The 20,070-nt window shown below is 47.5% G+C and overlaps 1 protein-coding gene across 1 annotated transcript in view; it reads right to left on the reverse strand.

Moving 5' to 3' along the window:
- TAMALIN (trafficking regulator and scaffold protein tamalin) overlaps positions 1 to 14,482 on the reverse strand; it is a 38,783-nt gene extending 24,301 nt beyond the window's left edge. Inside the window, exon 1 of the mRNA XM_069230529.1 lies at positions 14,212 to 14,482. Coding sequence (XP_069086630.1) covers positions 14,212 to 14,358 — 147 coding nt within the window. The 5' untranslated portion in view covers positions 14,359 to 14,482. The remainder of the gene's footprint in view (positions 1 to 14,211) is intronic.
- Positions 14,483 to 20,070: the final 5,588 nt, after the last annotated feature.

Genomic DNA, 20,070 nt, shown 5'->3' on the forward strand with positions numbered 1-20,070 from the left:
CCTTTCCATCTATTGAGCTTAACACAATTCCCTCCTAACGAATATGCCAACTCTGTCAGACTGGAATGTAGTTTACCAAATTGCATGATCAAGGTCCGGCATCTCAGGATGAAACAGTCTCATCGGCATCAGTGAAATTTCAGGCCTTCAGCGCAGATAATATAGTTGTAAAGCACATGTTCTCCTCTTGGGCGTCTTGGCACTTAATAACATGTTTAACGTTATCCCAATCAACAGTACCTATTTTATAGGCTGGAGAAGGATGAGTGAATCCACCAAGATTCTAACTTCTAAACACAGGGGTCAAACACAGATTGCTGGAGTGGATGCATTAGCTCAGAGAACCATCATACCCACTGAGGTGGTAGAGGGGCCCTAGTTAAATATGAAGCATGGCACAAACAAGCCCTCATGTTGATTGGGATGCGACAAAATTAAATAATCCAAATGCATCTTCCACACTAATTAGACTTTTTTTTAGGAGACCCCGGTACATGACCAGCCTTTCAAGCCACCACTATTTTGATAACAGGAGGAGCACACCACCCGATGCAATAGGGACAAACGTTCTGTTCTGGAACAAAGAAAGTCATTCGTGCCTTTCTTCGGCTCCAGGTTGTTCCATACCCAGTCCTGATGAAGACCAAGTTAGATGTAAAGAAAGCATGCGCTTCCTAAGAGGGTCAAAACATTGACGATTTATATGCTGCCTACACCGAAACTCTACTTTTGGGCCATTACAGGACTGATTAGAATTAGCCCATTTACAGGAGACTGAAAAACTGGTTATACTCGGCTGGCCCACCAAAGAATCTGACTTGTTTTGTGTTCTTTCTTGTAAATGTACAGTCACTTATCTTTTCTTGCTGCACTGCACGAGCACCTTTCCACTTGGCAGGAGAACCTCATTTTTTATCATAAAATGTATTGCTACTCAATGACTATGTAATATGTGCCATTCGTTTAGTAACTGTTTGGGCCTACATGCTTTGGGATTTATTTCCACATACTAAGCATCTGTGCAAATACAGTTTTTGCTGCTTGACGACGAATTCTGACAGAACCACCTTTGATGATGTACTGAAACTTTCCCAATTCTGAGGAATACAGGGTTACCCCATTGATGCCTAATGTATCTAGTTAAATGTTAAGCAGTAATTCCCTCACTTACAAAAAAAACACACAAAACTAAATGCAAAATTAACAGCTACATTTGGTGGGGGCATACTTGCTCCTTGAGGGTGTCTGGCCTCGATATACTAAACGAGGACCCAAAAAGGCGCACCCGCCCTCACTCCAGGGCGCAGCAGTTCTCAGCAGAGTCCAGGTACGTGTATGGCCCTACTGTGCCCCTTCCCGGACAGCAGCAGGTGCAGAGGCGAGCTCTCAAAGACTGGATACCACAACGAGAGGTATGCAGTGGGATGTGATCTTTTACTCTAGGCCACAAAAGTTGGAGCAGTGCATTAACTTCTGGGGCCTTCTTCGGGATTTACGAGACAGACGTGCCCTCTCAGCAGTAACCGACACTACAAACGGAATAAGGGCCGAGTTGCCCTGAGTTTATGCACATGACGTTCTGCGTCGTTAGTTTGTTGGTCCGGCAAATGGTAGTAGGACTTACATCAAGAAGGCATCTGTGTCTTTCTTATCCAACAGGGAAGATTGTTGGGAATAGAAAGAAAATGATTGCATGGCACCGGAAGCCCCCTTATATTGGTATATTCCAAAAAATTGCATTGGTGGAAAATGAAACCTGGCCTTTCACTGCCCGTGAAAGATCATTACAGAACGGCCATGTTACTTGACGACACAACAGGACTTCTTCAAGCGCTCCTTTGTCCACTTCTACACGGGACTCTATTAAACATGAATGCATCGCTCCCAACAGGGTGGCCATTGTTTGCTTCCAAGAGTGCACGTGCAGTGGGAGGCGCGGGGCACCATTATACGTATTCTGGTCCAGCGGGCGTGGGGTCAGGGCGCAGGCTGAGCCTGGGCTTCTGGAGGTGGGTGGCTCACGTTCTGCCTGGACACCAGAGCACGCGGGAAAGAATGCAAAACATCTGTGAGAAACGCGCTGATGACGTCAGCATGGACGTGTGTATTGTGGCACTAGGCCGGGCTTCGCCCACCAGGCGGGCATAGGCAGATACTGACGGCTTTTACTGAATTTCTAAGCAACATGGGACAACTGGTCCCTTCAAAAGGCCAGCCTGCAGGCCGTGGAAGGACTCTATTTTGTTGCAGACTCTCTGGAGGATTGTTATTTGCTATTATACTTGCACCATGCACTCTGGGCTACTGCGAATCGTAACCCACCGGACAGGATGAGAAGAATAAACTCACACACGCACACACACAGTGGGTCACATAGATGCATGGGCAGCGGTGCCACCGCTCCCTCCGAGCAGAAGGTCAAAGTCAGCAGGTGTAAACCAAGCCCACCTTATGGCCTACTTTCCCAAAAAAGGTGTCTGTTCCTACTCAACTCCCCTTCCCCAAAAAACTAGCACCAAAGCCTCAAAAGGGTGCGGTGTGGCAAAGTGTTGGAGCATACAACCACACAATGGCAGCAGAAACAACATGAGCCCTCCCAAAACCTGTAGATGGGAAATAGACCAGTCAGCTGGAGGGGGAAGATTGTTGGTCCTTTACAGGAAGGATGGTGGAGTGGAAGTTGAGTATCAGCCTGGGTGGAATAATCCACCACTGACATTTGCCCAGAAGGAACCAGTTTTGCAAGCAGAAATCATAGCTATGATACACCATACAATAATGGAAATCATGCTCAGAAGGCAGACAACCCAAACCAAGGTCAATCATAAATAGCCTGGGCAAACCACTGGATCATGGTCCATTCAACAGGTCTTATTATAAAGCTGAAAATATATTTGAAAGCAACACAATGGGCAAATACGTTTTAGTGGGAAGCAAAAGCGAAGAAATATGCTTTGTGCATCTTGAAAATGATTAGAAGGTGGGTTTCATTGCATACAGTACCCAGATTACTGGAGCAGCCTTCAAATCCCTTTTGGGTTGAACTCATTTTTTTTTTTTTTAGGGAAATTGTGCTCATCACTACTTTGTTTTACTGTCGTAGTTTTATCTTTTCTTGTGCAGTGAACTTTCCAACAAACATGAAATGCTAAAATATTACAAATATTACAAAATGCACTACTTGGCTCTTTTTAAAAAATTTATTGGGTAAAAAGATCCACAGATCCACTTTGGGGAAAGATGTCTTGCTTGCCTACTGCCCTTTGGAGCAGCAACTAACACCTCACCACTATCAACGTTCACCACCGCCCCCGCATATTTCTTATGCCTCCATAGTACTCCAAAGTGGACAACTGTAGATAAGCTGCTGCTATACGTTGAATAAACATTAAAGAAACAAATCCAGTGTGTGGGTGTACGTTCAGAGACCAACCAGACGGCTATCCTGGTCTCATGCCACGTCTTCAGCCAGAAACTGAATGAGGTAGCTGAATGTACCAGAGCACTGGAGGAGGTGGTCACTCCGGCTGAAGCCGATATTTTGAAGAATGTTTTGGCCACTGATCTGCTGACAAAGTAAAACCAACAGATGAGGGACGACCTGGAAAGGGTTGAGAACCACACCCTTAGAAATAGCATCCAAATTCCCAATATCCCAGAGAAGGAATATTTAAAGGGTTTTATTATATCACTTCTTAAGGATGCGGCTCTCAGGGGCAGACCCTAAGTAAATCTGGATCTGGAGGTACAGCGAGTCCCTAGGGACCCATTTAGGAGGAATCCGATGTACCTCCCCCCCCCCCTCAGGATACTCATCATTACTTGGGGTCACAATTCAAACACTTAAGTTGTGGTAGGAATGCTTGTAACTTAGCTTTGTGAGGTAGTGGAAACATAACCCCCAGAGCTTCATTCTCAAACCTTTCTCTGCAAGCCAGTTGTTAACAAAAAAAAGACAGACAGTGATGCTAGGCACATGTGCCTGAGTGAGTGTGGGAAGTCAAGACGAAATGGGAGAAATGGAAGGTAAAGTACAGGCACTGGAAAACCAAAATGGTGATGGGAAGAGTTTTCCACCTCCATGAAGCTTGCTGTAGAATAAATACCTGGTGAGACCAGAAAAGAGAAATGAAAATTGAGACACCTGGGAAGAAGCTTGCATATAAGGGTGCAGGAGTCCTTCCTAGGGTTCTACTGAAGGCTGTTGCTGTCCAGATAGTGAAGGAGCTGCATGTAATGGTGGGGCAGCAAAACGCGGACCAGAAAGGATTAGTTCAAAATTTGCAAGTTCCACTCAAGGAATCCTAAAATGGATTCTAGTTCTGGTGGGACTCTTATGGTGGCGAGAAAGCAACATTTGAAGAACAAGATGCTATGCATGGGGATTCAGAGTAAAGTCACGGAGCTTGGGTAAAACTGTATCTTGTTCTTTCCAGATTAAACCCTGGGATCCTGTTGAGAAAAAGGACTTTGATGGCAGTCCGGAATGGCATGAATGCCGTGGGCTCACAGTCTAGGTGGGCTTCCCCATGAAGCTCAAGGTAGACCTCCAGAAAGAGGCCTGTTTTCTCTGCCCGGGCTGCCTTACACAGTTATAGCTCGGTCCCAGGGAGACTTTAGTGGCTTACCGTTGCAGTGTTTGTGTTGGCTCATGTAGCAAAATTAGGAGCAATTGTCGTTTCCAAGGGTACCCCATAGAAGAGGTTCTCCTCTCGAGAAAAGAGTAGCATGGATTAGAGAACACTGTGCTTCAGCCTCACATTTTAGGCTTTTGAGTACCTTTTTTTGCTTTCAATTTGCTACCCTTTTCCTTCCACTAGCTATCAAAGGAGCAACAGTGACTGACTGAATTTGTTTTCTGTGATATGCTTTAATTGAAACCTATGCGCACTGCTATTTTTCTATTTAATTCTGTGACACACCGCTGTTACCTGTATTCACTGGACAATGCATATCTGTGCAAAACGATACTATCAAGCACACATTTTACAGCTATTTATTAAACTAGTGGTTGAATGATGTTGCCTACGTATTTTTTAATACAAAGTTTGAAGCAACAGTATATTCAACGGTTATATAGGGGTTAGCAGTGAAACTGTACAGCCACAAAAAGAAAGCAATGTACAGTCTTCCACTCTGATGCAAACCCACGGAACCTGCACTTGAAGACGGCAATGAAACCCTTGTAGGTGACTCCTGTGCTCATGACGCTGCATCGCTTCCCCGGCCAGTGTGCAATACTCCAGTGTGGGCCCCACACACACACACGCCCTGGAGATAGGTTATGCAAGAATCAAGAACCACAGTGGTGTGGTGCCAGCCTCTGTCGCACTTACGGGTGCTGGTCTCAGTTTCTGGGAGCTGGCATCACTCCTTCAGCTCAAGTCTCTTACTCCGTCTACAGGAGCCGGTCTGACTCTTTCAGCCTATAGGGGATGCCGCGGCCGCCTCTGGACGCTAGAAGCTAGGTCTTGCCATTTCAGGTTAAGGGGATAGCAGATCTTGATGACCCACCCTGCCCCGAGCATACGTGAATAACTCAGGTCTTATATGGTTTTTGGCACTACTAAACATGCAAGTGTTACCCAAAGTGACTGAATATATTGCGGATTATCCACAGAGTCACTTTGAGCCATTGGCAGTCCGATATAGTCTAAGTATCATTCTCAGAAACATGAAATGCTAATAGGCCCGCCAGGATACAAAGCGACGACGATGAGGTCAAACACGGATCTCTCCTGAGGATGCTTTAATCCACGAACAGGCCCAGACTACGTGTGTATTTCTCATTCCGGTACACAATATATGCACTAAAGATGGGTAACCATCGGTTGTTTGCTCTTTAGGGCCGCTTTGGGTGCAGCGGTTTTGGTCCAGGCTGGGTCAGGCCTTCCTGTGTGTTTTATGTACAGCCCCTTGTATAGGTGAGCAAAGGAAAGTCTCTACAGTGGGCGCTGGACCTGCCCCTTCATTTGCAGACATAGGTAAGGGCAGTTTTCTGCGATGAGCTCATTGTCTGCAGGGGTGGGTTAGAGAGGTGCCTTGCTCTTGGCACCGTACCTGCCCCCATCTTTGACTGCAGTGGGTGAGGGGGATTCCTGATGTAGATACAGTACCAACGCCATCCTCTCCAGGGGTGGGTCACAGGGGTTCCCTGCAGTGGGCATCGTAACTACTTGCTTCCTGAACTGAGGTGGGTGTCCTAAAGTTTGCAGCCGGTGTTGGTTCGTTCTCTGGGGCGGGGCCTGTATCTGTTCCCTCTCCTATTCAGGGACATGAGGGGGTTCACTGCTGTGCTTTGTACACAGAACCCCTCCCTGTGTGGAGGTGGAGTGCCCCCTCCTGTGGCACGGTACCCACGAGGACAGGTTGCTGACAGTTGGCTCTAATCTCCTCATAACAATAATTACCGTCGGTTCCTCGGGGGCTCGCGGCAGTTGGCGCCTTGCACACCTGCGCAGGTCTAACGTGTCTGCCTAGGTGGGTCTCATGGGGCGGGGTGGGAGCAGGGTGCGCACCTTGAACAGGGCGTGGAGGGCCCCCTGGGGTCAGCGATGCCTGTTTTAGCAAGAAGGGCTTCTGAAAGAGGGTGCTTTTTGAGGCACAGCACCCCCGGGTCGAAAAGCCGAATTCGAGAGGTGGCAGCGCACACCCACGGCGGTCTCGAAGGAGTCACCTTCGAAAGGGCCATCGAGTGGGTCGAGGCGGGGAGAGGGAGGTACCGTAAAAGGGTGCCGGGGGGGATGGGGGGGGGGCACCTCACAGTGATCCTCGGCTAGATCTGAGGGGCGATGGCGGAACTGGATACCACAGGACTGACCGGAGAGCTGGGAGGTGGCACGAGGGTCTCAGCAGTTTGTATGGAAATAGGAACCTAATAGGAAAATGATGCGGTGCAGGGAGTCTACGTCTGACATCTCCAGGCTGAAAACAAAATTTGCCTAAAAGAAGAGGCGGCAGATGGTTTCTGCAAGTACACATGGAGCCGCCCCTCCCCCAATAGAGGGCTGGGGCATCTGTGCATGACCAGTGCTTGGCGGGAAGGGGGAGTGTGCGTATGTGGTGGTGGGTGGGTTTGTGCGGGGGTGTCCGAGAACAAGCAGAAAGACAAGGGCCAGCAAAGTATAGCCCCGAAAACGTGACTCTTGGCACGTCCATTCGCCCTCAGAGTTACGGGTGATTTTCTAAAGTTTACAAATATAAGTTGCGCGCCTTCTGTTCCTAACGCCGGCACTGAAGGTCGCTGGGACCTCGGATTAAGCTGTGCCTTACATTTGTCACACTGAGCACAGCTGAAAACTGAATGCCTCTCTGCTGACCACAGAACACATCATCAAAAAGTGGGGTGATGGGAGTCGATACCCCACAGAACACCAACTGGAACAACTGCGCATTTTGGGAATATTCTGCCTCATGGGGCGTTCGCCTGAACTGGGGATCGACAGACATACAAGAGATGGGCCTGGTTGCAGTCACAACACACTGACATTTCCTCTGCTTGAGAGAGGTCCGACTTAAATGTTGTGATGGTGACCTTTCAGAATGCAAGCATGGGTCGTGGAAGCATCGGTGCAGCAGGAGGCCTGGCCTCGCTAACGGAATCTAGATACCACCTGTAATCCTTAAATACATTTTAGAAGTTATTTTACTACAGCGCTAGCTGACACACACAGCCTTGTTATGTATTGATTTCATAGTACTGGGAAAAGTTTGTTTCCACCTCCCCAAAAAAAACCGCCATTTGTCATCTCATGTTTACCTTGACATGCTGAATAACAAAAAGGTGACCTGTTACCTAGCTAAATGGTTCTCATCTCATCGAACTGAGATGAAAAAGGGTGAGGCAGCCTTGCCTGGACCGGACACTGTTCCGCACGCATGTTTGTCCCTGGCAGGCCTCCCGGCTACCTTAGTGAGATATGATAATACGACTGGCACACTCGTGAAGTGGTTACTGAAGAAGGTGATCTGTCGTTTCCACCAGGTAAGGCACCATTACCTACTGCACGCGGTTTTGGGTACACAATTTGGCGCGCCTTCACAATTTAAATCGTCCAATGCCCTAACAAACACTGAGGTGTGAACAGTAATGGCGTTGGTAGGTTTTCAATAGACACTTGGTTGACTCCAGCCTCGAGCGCTTTAAAACCCTGTTGGGCGACGTTGCCGCTATACAAAGCAACGCATCAATAAATGAGCCCTTATTCGGTGGTCTGAGAAGAGAACCATCCAGGCCGTTTTGAGGTGTCCCTCTTGGACCTCTGTGCATTCACTAACGTCATTGGCGTAACACAAAATAACGCCCCCCACGCAGGATGTGATGAGGGGGGCCCAAGTCTCCTGCATTCTGGTGTTTGCCATTGGCCTTTGGATGTATAGAAGGCCCATTTGAAGGGTGCTCGGCCTCTGGAGGACTGGGGCCTCCGCTGCGCCACAGGGGGTGCTAGGCCTGTGTTACTCCCCTGACTGGTGTGAAGGAGTCAGCCATAGTGAGCCGCAGAGTTTGAAGGGTGAAGTCAGAAGCATGCATTCCCATCGGTCGGAAGCTAGTCCTAGGGTGCCCTCCTAGCCATTTTGCTACATATTTGAGCACTAATGGGCGTATGCACAGGGTTCTGCCGCTGTGTTCTATAATAGGAAGGCGTGGGGTGTATCCTGGTGAAATTTGCACAAGCTGCTGAACCTGGCGCAATTTCAAGACACTGAAACACCACACAGTCCTAATGAGCAAGAAGCACTAGAGTGGCCAGTTGCATATCCGGAGTAGCTCAAACAGTTCCTCACCAATCGCAGCCATAAGAAACAGGCAAAGGCTGCGCACAGGAAAAAATAAGAACTTTTGGTGTCTTGGAGGGTCAGCACTATCCCTATTATTAATACTGCCAGTTGAACAAATCTCAGACTTAGTTTTGAACATATTGTTATAGGCTGAAGTACAGTTTGATGCTTAGCAGTTTCTAAAGACAAAGGCAGAACACCGACGTTACAAAAAACAAGAGACCTCGGCTGCGTTCAGTTCTTAATGCTGCAGCGAACAAGTGGGCCAGCTTCAAGCAAACATACTCACAAAGGCTCTCTCTCTTCCTAAAAGAGGATTACTAGATGGTATTCAACGTCAACGCCATAGAAGATTCCAACTAGAGCGGCTAAAGGCCAGGGTGAGGTTACAGAGCACTGAACATGCCACACTTGCCTTGACAACTCCACACAAGCTCCCAGAAGACCAAACAATCAAATTCAACTCACTGCACAGTAACAGCAGGTAGGAAACATACTGTGGCAAAAGCCCCCCTTAAGTCAGACTCGCTACACAGTACCCCCCAGCCAGGAATATCAGCTCCACTCTCTCCTGTTTGTCACAGAATCCAAATTCAAATGATTAACAACAGAGGTAAATCATGAAGGCACAACCTGCATGAAACTCAGCCTCAACTTCCCAAAGACACCAGAGCTCCCCAACAGACCATGAATAAAAGACACGGCTATCCCATTGGTATGATTCCCAACATTTTAAGCAACAACAAGTTCAAACTAATGAGAAAAGCCCAAGTATTTCTGGCTTTAGAGGTATATAGTCATCCTGCGACATCACACTATATAGACCAGATGTACTGGCCCGAGAATTATGTAGAGGTCATGAGAAGCAGTCCACCTTGTAGCAGGTGACCCATATTATGGCCATCTTGCTGCATTTCAGCAGCAGGACACCCTGCTTCCTGCCTGTGTACAAAACCTGCTATCGGGGGTACTAAATTGATGCAAACGGAGACCAAAAAACTCTCAGAAGTCATAGATGGTGTCCTGCCAAGGTGGAGCAATATGGCAACCCCACACATCGCTTTCAAAGGAGTCTCGAGAGGCCCCTGGGTTTGGGGTGTGCACTTTAATGTACGATACACAACCTCATTTCAAGCCTTTGTCAACAAAGCATGTAAAGAATACATTACAAGTGTTGTAGAAACAAACTGCACAATTGACTACTCTGGGTGTTTAGAGCTGCATTCATGCTACGTTTCACAGGTAACGACAGGAGGAGGAAAGTTCTGAGCACTACCAATAATGATCGTAATTCATATAAATGACAAACAAACAACACTTTCCAGACGATGTGATAAAGACGCTCAACAAATGAAAACAAATGGGGCAGACCAGAGGTTTAACACACCGACAGCAGGTTCCCACGTGTAAGTGGGGGGTTAAATATTGGGTATTTGAGAAGGCTGCTTCATCATGTCTCTTGTAAAGCTAATAAGACAATAAAACTGAGATACAGGATAGCTCCTGCTGTTAACAGCACCTCAGAGCAGCAAGACTGCCACCGGTGGGACATAATATATCAATATAGCGAGTGACCCTGGTCTGTGCCAAGCATACCCTCAACTAAGGGCATTTTACTAAAAGTGTTCTCTACAGTGCAGGCACGAACTTGTGCCTGCAGAGGGTGCGCAGCATTGAAAGAGACCAGCAGTTTCAAACCACCTCCTAGGAGGACCTGCTTGCATTTACAGAGGGGGCAGAGATTCTCTTGTGGGCAGGTGCAGGATACAGCGGCACCTGTCTGCCCGGAGGGGAAGGGGATAGATGCGTTGCAAGTTTGCAGTGCCGGTGCTTTACTCTGCTCTTTGTCATTTCTATCGGTTGAGAAGCTGAATAATAAGGTAGTTTTAGTTTCAAGGCAGTCGGAACTCTAAGACACGCCCCAGAAGATCGGGTTGATTTCAGAATACTCGGCCTGATTGGCCACCTATAGGGTGTTAGCTACTCTTCATGCTGCATACCTTGCTCGTTTTATCACCTTAACTTTCTGATGGAGTTTACTAATGCTTTGCTTTCGATGCTGCCTTTTCTAACACGTGGCTCGTGCCATCGTCTTACGCCAAACAGGCCTTTCTATCACAAGCAGCCTGTGGCGAGAGCAGACGGCATTCCTTGCGGTGCAAGGGGGTAATGGTCTCGTCAAGGCAGGGCCACCAAAGAAAAACAAACGTTGGCAAAGCCAACAGGTCTCACGTTAGCTGCCAGCATTGCCTCTTTGCCAATGCTTGATTTCCTTTGCCTGGATTTTGTAAAACTGTGCTGTGGGAGCTGCCAAGCAAGGGAATTACTGGATATACGAAGGTCTTATGAAAGGGCAGAATACCATCACTTACAGTGAAGTTACCCAATGGCTGAAGTGGGCAGACTCATTGCTTAATGCTACATGTTGTAAAGGGCAGAAGAAAAGTGTGAATGGCACAATAAGAGACTAATGGATGCAGAGGGCAGGCTCAAAATAAAGTAAGTTCTTTGCTAACTCCAGACCTAAAATTAAATAAAAAAATATCCTTAACTCAATAGGCCCCTTGGATCCAGCTCTATCCCCATGAGCGCCCACCCCTAAAGGCTGAAAAGTAGATGACAGCACACATCCAATAGAGGAGTGATTGACAGCACACCACCACAAACAAACCCAAGTATCAACTGTGAAACAGGACCAAATTTGTCCAAAAGATGATTGTCTTGACAGCTCAACTCCATTGAACCCACCCAAGTATGGCCAACAGGCGACTGGCTGACCGCAACCCCGCAGAAATTGGCCAAATATGTCTGACGGGTCATTAGATGACAGCACAAATATGTGGAACAAAGCCAAACAAACCCGACATAGGATTGGTTGAAAGCACAGCCTCAGTGGAAAAATGCCCAACATGTTCAACGAATCAGTAGCTAGCAGTACACCTCGGTGAAACAACCTAAACATCCTAAAGATCCACCTGACAGCACACCTGCGCAATACTAATCTACTAAACTATTAACCTCCAATCTTGGGTTCCAGAAGAGCGTGCTACTCACCATAAAGAGCTTCAACGCCTCATGAAGGGTAGTAAGAGCTATATAAATACAGTTTACAATACACATAAACATATTAAATGCTTGACTGACCAGCAGCATACCATGGGGGAACGACTTCAAATATCCGACAAGTGTAGGCTGACTGTACAGACCTCGGAACAGGCTGATGCATGCCTGACAGACCACTGACTACCAGCAACCCCTGCAAAACACAGTCACACATCTTCAAACGTTGGCTGGCTAGCAGCGCACCTCTATAGAACAACCCTTCCTAAAAATCCAAGAACTGTTTGGCTGCCAGCACACCCCGCGGAACAAGCCCATACATGTCTGACAGGAGATTGGCTGATGCAAACAATTCGGTTTAATGGATGTGGGGTATCAGCAAAGGAAATCCGACAGGTGAATGAAGAGCTGACCTTGATCCATTGTGAAACAAACCCACACGTTAGACAGGTGGCTGGCTAGCAGCACACTTCTAGGGAACAAGCCCAAACATCCAACTAGAGTTTAGCTGTCAGTAGACCCCGCCTAACACCCACAAACCTGTAAGACTTGGTATTGGGTGACTGCACATTTCCCCTACAAGTGACTGGCAGATAGTACGTCTGGTGATTTACACCCAAATATCCTTCACTTTCAAACCAAAGTATTGTTGAGAATAGCAAACCACTTTACAACTGAAATCACCACCATAGCTGGTCTCATGCCCTTCGTCTTAGCCTTATCCCTAGAAAATGTAATCCAACACATGGCTAACATTTGTGGGGCTCAGCTGCAGAAAAAATGTGCACAGCTATATTTACCTCAAGACCGTGTCAGCATCCTCTACTCAAAATCTCTGATTCAGATGAAAACATACGTATCATAAAGCAGCATTGAAAACACATCATTGGCATCCTGGTCAAGCAGAATAAAGCTTAAACATCTCTGTAGTGCACATGAAGCTTAATGGGTGAAACTCCAGGGGTATATGCAAAATATTGCCCATTCCCTCGATCATTACTCCCCAATCAAGAACTACCATCAGCTACAGCAGGCCTAGAGGCGTAATGTAGGCCACTGCGGTACAGAGGGCCCATAACCCGAGGGGAGGTGGGGTGGTTACAGCTCGAGACCAATTAATATATGTGAGATGAGACTCAGGGGGGCCCACTTAACATTCTGAAAGGGGGGTGCACATTATTTTGCTTTACATCACTGATCACTCCAGACCCCCAAACAAACATTTAAAAGACAAAAAAAAGATCACAAACAGATTCCAAGGAGGTCAACCCATCTTTCGGTGCTTCGGAAAACTTCTAAAAATGGAGTTATTCAGAGTGGCTTTCGACGAAACCCCCAAAGGAATGCCAGCGAGCGAAGAATACAAGACAGGGTTTGTGCTTCACAGTTAACGGACCCCTCGAACATCACAATCACAGACTTGCAGTTCGCTATATAGAGTGCTGTGAAATATCCAAGCAACAATGATCAGCGCTATGCAGAGGTCCAAAATAAATAGGACTTATTGCACACAGAACACACGTGGAAAGTAAATGTGCAGACGCGTGCCATGCATAACTTCCCTCACTCAGAGGAACTCGGATACTTCCCCATTACATTTTCATAATCTGCGGGACTGGGCTTTGCACGTGAAGTGGTTAATGGGGCAAGACGCAGTACCATACAGATCACCTTAAAAACAACACTCTGCCGTCCCTACAGTACAGATTACGTGACAACGAGGAAAGCGCTTTAGGCCTCGCCAGGGGTATGGAAAGCGCTAAACAGTTAATAGTACACCATACGTTACCAAACATCGAGTGGCACGGCAAGGGGCTGCCTGAAGCTCTGAAGACGCTAGTGGGTTGAGTTAATCTAGTCCTTTAATCAGGCAAGGGCTTTGGCAAAGGGCACCCTTAAACATCAGAAGGGGGTAAGGGGACAGACAAGCGGAGGGGTACCATAAGAGTACAAAGGGGGTCCTGAACAGCAGGCATCAGGGGACTGAGGTAGACAGCCCCACTTCTAATAAAACAAGGTGCAAATGAAGTCAGGATTGTGGTTAATGGGTTAGGGGACACCCTAAACATAAGGTAGGGGCCAGATTACATCCCACGACTGGCAGAAAGGGAAGAGTGGTCATCAGCACCAGACATGTAAGGAGGTGCACGAGATGGTTTGGCAGCTTGTACTACAAGCTTGGAGCACGTTGATGCCAACTACTTAAAAACGGTTCTTTCACTGACTTCTCAGACTTGCTCACAATGAAAGTCACTATTTCCGAAACGGGATAAAGCTCACTTCGTGGGGCTGTAGAGCACTGAGACAACTTTTCCTTCATCGACTCCCCCTTCTCACACTTGCTTGGTATGCCCCTCTTCCCCCGTCTCTCACCTTGCTTCCCCTGGGCAGGGTGCCCCCGGAGACGGCCAGAGCCCGGTACATGTCGCCCGCTCTCCAGCCCCCGGGCGGGCGGCCGAGCTCCGAGTCCGGGGGCTGCGATGCGGCGAGCCCCGGAGGCTGCTGGCGGCGGAGGGTCATGGAGGGCCGCGTTATTGAGGGCCGGGTGGGTACAGGGGTCCCGAGGGGGTGATACACTGAAGAGTCCCGGGCGGGAGCACAGTGTCGCCTACAACTGGTCCGCTCCTCACGCTCACAGCCTCTCTTCTGCAGCGGCCGGGAGGTCCCGTGGCTACTTCCAGAGGGGAGGAGCCGGAAAGAGCAAAGCCCCTCTGGGAGGTGCGTACTACAGCGCGCGCCGCTTCTAGGAAATATACAAAGACAATATGCAAAACCCAGCTGGGGTACACAAAATACAGGCACTGCTCGTCTGGGACACAAACACACGAGACTAACACTCGGAGTGTGAGCCCCGCAATACATTCACACAGCGTCGAGGAAATTTACACACCATGAACAGAAATGATAGGGGATTATAGATACGCACTATTTAGGAGGCACACAAGCATTATGTGCACATTGTGTCTGGGAAACATTACACACACTTTGTGAGGTGCACGCACAATGCACACAAAGTAGGGTGATCACCTGGCATGGAGGCAAATTCTGGACAGGTCTGTAAAAAAAATCAGGACAAAGTGTCAACATTCAGGACAAAAATACAAGAACAAACATAAGTTTTCAGACACATCCAAGGAGAAGCCATACCCTACTACGTTATCGGTGCATTTATTTACTATTTTCTGCATAGCAGTATATATTCAGTATTTTTTTTGTGATTTCCTCCTGGTATGCTACACTCAGGTGTCACATTATGCCCTTGTTCAGTAGTAAATTAATACCCTTCAGCATCAAATCTACCCAATATTTCTTGGAGAGAAAGCAACAGTAAAATTCTGATTATATTTCTAAACATATTAAACCCCTGGCAAACAGTTGGGAAACATTGAGGTAAGTAACTGTATGCTAGTTCAAACAAGTTGAAGTAAAAGAGGAGGATGAAATTGAGATCAGATGGGAGATCCAAAGCAATTTTTCAAGGGGTTGTTGCTAAGAACTGGATAAATAAGAAGAGAAGAACAAGGTGGAACAATTCCTAAAATGAGACAAGAGGGATCTACCAAGAGTATTGGAAGGTATTGCGTACCTGGAGAGTTGTCTTAATAGAGATGAGATAAACAGAAGAGGCACTGTCAAGTGGCTGAACAAGCAGCACGCACCCACCTGGCACAGTCTTCTAGTGCAATGGTCCGTTGTTTGTGCTTGTGAAGGGTGAGCAGGGACCAGACCCCTTGCAAGGTTGTGTTAGGCAATTGCCCACTCTGCTAATGTCTTAATATGGTTTTCAAATTGAGCAAAAACCAAACCAGTGATCTGGCCCCATTCCCAAGTGTCAAAGTCCGCAGAGAATCTTCAAACTATTTAGGATGTAAATTGCACAATCACAATGTAAGAACACAAGAAAGATTCTAAAATGTTGTAGGAAAGTACCATCTTGCCTGGCATGTTACCCCCATATTTCACTGTATATATGTTGTTTTAGTTATATGTGTCACTGGGACCCTGCCAGCCAGGGCCCCAGTGCTCATAAGTGTGCCCTGTATGTGTTACCTGTGTTATGACTAACTGTCTCACTGAGGCTCTGCTAATCAGAATCTCAGTGGTTATGCTCTCTCATTTCTTTCAAATTGTCACTAACAGGCTAGTGACCAATTTTACCAATTTACATTGGCATACTGGAACACCCTTATAATTCCCTAGTATATGGTACTGAGGTACCCAGGGTATTGGGGTTCCAGGAGATCCCTATGGGCTGCAGCATTTCTTTTGCCACCCATAGGGAGCTCTAACAATTCTTACACAGGCCTGCCACTGCAGCCTGAGTGAAATAACGTCCACGTTATTTCACAGCCATTTTACACTGCACTTAAGTAACTTATAAGTCACCTATATGTCTAACCTTTACCTGGTAAAGGTTGGGTGCTAAGTTACTTAGTGTGTGGGCACCCTGGCACTAGCCAAGGTGCCCCCACATGGTTCAGGGCCAATTCCCCAGACTTTGTGAGTGCGGGGACACCATTACACGCGTGCACTACATATAGGTCACTACCTATGTGTAGCTTCACAATGGTAACTCCGAATATGGCCATGTAACATGTCTATGATCATGGAATTGCCCCCTCTATGCCATCCTGGCATTGTTGGCACAATCCCATGATCCCACGGGTCTCTAGCACAGACCCGGGTACTGCCAAACTGCCTTTCCCGGGGTTTCACTGCAGCTGCTGCTGCCAACCCCTCAGACAGGTTTCTGCCCTCCTGGGGTCCAGCCAGGCTTGGCCCAGGAAGGCAGAACAAAGGACTTCCTCAGAGAGAGGGTGTTACACCCTCTCCCTTTGGAAAATGGTGTGAAGGCAGGGGAGGAGTAGCCTCCCCCAGCCTCTGGAAATGCTTTCATGGGCACACATGGTGCCCATTTCTGCATAAGCCAGTCTACACCGGTTCAGGGACCCCTCAGCCCTGCTCTGGCGCGAAACTGGACAAAGGAAAGGGGAGTGACCACTCCCCTGACCTGCACCTCCCCTGGGAGGTGCCCAGAGCTCCTCCAGTGTGCTCCAGACCTCTGCCATCTTGGAAACAGAGGTGCTGCTGGCACACTGGACTGCTCTGAGTGGCCAGGGCCAGCAGGTGACGTCAGAGACTCCTTCTGATAGGCTCCTTCAGGTGTTGCTAGCCTATCTTCTCTCCTAAGTAGCCAAACCCTCTTTTCTGGCTATTTAGGGTCTCTGCTTTGAGGATTTCCTTAGATAACGAATGCAAGAGCTCATCAGAGTTCCTCTGCATCTCTCTCTTCACCTTCTGCCAAGGAATCGACTGCTGACCGCGCTGGAAGCCTGCAAAACTGCAACAAAGTAGCAAAGACGACTACTGCAACTCTGTAACGCTGATCCTGCCGCCTTCTCGACTGCTTTCCTGGTGGTGCATGATGTGGGGGTAGTCTGCCTCCTCTCTGCACTAGAAGCTCCGAAGAAATCTCCAGTGGGTCGACGGAATCGTCCCCCTGCAACCGCAGGCACCAAAGAACTGCTTCACCGGTCCCCTGGGTCTCCTCTCAGCACGACGAGCGAGGTCCCTTGAATCCAGCAACTCTGTCCAAGTGACTCGCACAGTCCAGTGACTCTTCAGTCCAAGTTTGGTGGAGGTAAGTCCTTGCCTCCCCATGCCAGACTGCATTGCTGGGAACCGCGTCTTTTGCAGCTACTCCGGCCTTTGTGCACTTCCGGCGGAAATCCTTTGTGCACAGCCAAGCCTGGGTCCACGGCACTCTGACCTGCATTGCACGACCTCCTGAGTTGTCCTCCGGCGGCGTGGGACTCCTTTGTGCAACTTCGGGTGAGCACCGTTTCACTCCTCTTCGTAGTGCCTGTTCGGCACTTCTGCGGGTGCTGCCTGCTTCTGAGAGGGCTCCTTGTCTTGCTGGGTGCCCCCTCTGTCCCCTGAAGCAATTGGCGACATCCTGGTCCCTCCTGGGCCACAGCAGCATCCAAAAACCCTAACCGCACGACTTGCAGCTAGCAAGGCTTGTTTGCGGTCTTTCTTCAGGAAAACACTTCTGCACGACTCTCCACGGCATGGGACATCCATCCTCCAAAGGGGAAGTTTCTAGCCCTTGTCGTTCCTGCAGAATCCTCAGCTTCTACTGTCCAATAGCAGCTTCTTTGCACCCACAGCTGGCATTTCCTGGGCATCTGCCCACTCTCGACTTGGTCGTGACTTTTGGACTTGGTCCCCTTGTTCCACAGGTACCCTCGTCTGGAAATCCATCGTTGTTGCATTGCTGGTTTTGGTCTTTCCTGCAGAATTCCCCTATCACGACTTCTGTGCTCCTTGGGGAACTTTAGTGCACTTTGCACTCACTTTTCAGGGTCTTGGGGTGGGCTATTTTTCTAACCCTCACTGTTTTCTTACAGTCCCAGCGACCCTCTACAAGGTCACATAGGTTTGGGGTCTATTCGTGGTTCGCATTCCACTTTTGGAGTATATGGTTTGTGTTGCCCCTATCCCTATGTGTCCCCATTACATCCTATTGTAACTATACATTGTTTGCACTGTTTTCTAATACTATACTGCATATTTTTGGTATTGTGTACATATATCTTGTGTATATTTGCTATCCTCATACTGAGGGTACTCACTGAGATACTTTTGGCATATTGTCATAAAAATAAAGTACCTTTATTTTTTAGTATATCTGTGTATTGTGTTTTCTTATGATATTGTGCATATGACACTAGTGGTACTGTAGGAGCTTCACTCGTCTCCTAGTTCAGCCTAAGCTGCTCTGCTAAGCTACCTTTTCTATCAGCCTAAGCTGCTAGACACCCCTATACACTAATAAGGGATACCTGGGCCTGGTGCAAGGTGTAAGTACCCCTTGGTACCCACTACAAGCCAGTCCAGCCTCCTACAAATGTAATTAGGGTTTTTTAACATATGGTAATGTTTTCCTCTTTATATACAATTAGACCTCAGATTGAACTGGGAACCAGTTACCTTTTGATACCTAGGGATTAATATCTACATTTTCCCTAATAATCCGCACAATGGAAATCTGGGCAGAGAAACATGGTCCCTCCAAGCCCAGTTTTCTTTTTGGTCTTCTGTTCCGCTTTCAGTAATGGACCACGTGGCACTAGTGAAGATGATGTGCTACCTGATTATTGCATTATTGTGCAAACCTTTCCCTGCTCATCCCTCATTTCTTCTTCAGACACACCACACGTCAGATTTGGTTGCTGAGGCACTGTTGGGTAGCTCTTTACACTCTAAAGCTACCTGGCACTGTGGGTGGATTAGGCCTTCTGGATTTAGAATGCTATTATTTAACTGCAGAGGTCCAGTGGGTGGCTTGCTGGCTGTCTTGCCACCCCTTGCATGGGATGGGGTTGATCCATAAAGACTTTAACCCCTTCGCTGCCAGGCCTTTTCCCCCTCCTGTGCCAGGCCTTTTTTTGCCTATTTGGAATAGCTCTTGCTTAGGCCCTCATAACTTTTTGTCCACATAGGCTACCCACACCAAATTTGTGTCCTTTTTTTCCAAAATCCTAGGTATTCTAGAGTTACCCAGACTTTGTGGGTTCCCCTGAAGGAGACCAAGAAATTAGCCAAAATACAGTGACATTTTTTTTTTAAATTGGAAAAAAGGGCTGCAGAAAAAGGCTTGTGTTTTTTCCCCTGAAAATGGCATCAACAAAGGGTTTGCAGTGCTAAAATCGCCAGCTTCCTAGCGTTCAGGAACAGGCAGACTTGAATCAGAAAACCCAATTTTTCAACACAATTTTGGCATATTACTGGGACATAACCCATTTTTATGATTTTTTGTGCTTTCAGCCTCCTTCCAGTCAGTGACAGAAATGGGTGTGAAACCAATGCTGGATCCCAGAAACCTAAACATTTCTGAAAAGTAGACAAAATTCTAAATTCAGCAATGGGTAATTTGTGTAGATCTTACAAGGGTTTCCTACAGAAAATAACAGCTGAAATAAAATAAATATTGAAATTGGGGTAAAAAAAACAGCCATTTTCTCCACGTTTTACTCTGTAACTTTTTTCTGCGATGTCAGATTTTTTAAAGCAATATACTGTTACGTCTGCTGGACTCTTCTGGTTGCGGGGATATATAGGGCTTGTAGGTTTATCAAGAATCCTAGCTACCCAGAGCAAATAAATGAGCTGCACCTTGCAGTGGGTTTTCATTCTATACCGGGTATACAGCAATTCAGTTGCTGAAAT

This window comes from Pleurodeles waltl, chromosome 4_2 (genome assembly GCF_031143425.1).
Source record: "Pleurodeles waltl isolate 20211129_DDA chromosome 4_2, aPleWal1.hap1.20221129, whole genome shotgun sequence".
In the NCBI taxonomy this organism is placed as follows: Eukaryota; Metazoa; Chordata; class Amphibia; order Caudata; family Salamandridae; genus Pleurodeles; species Pleurodeles waltl.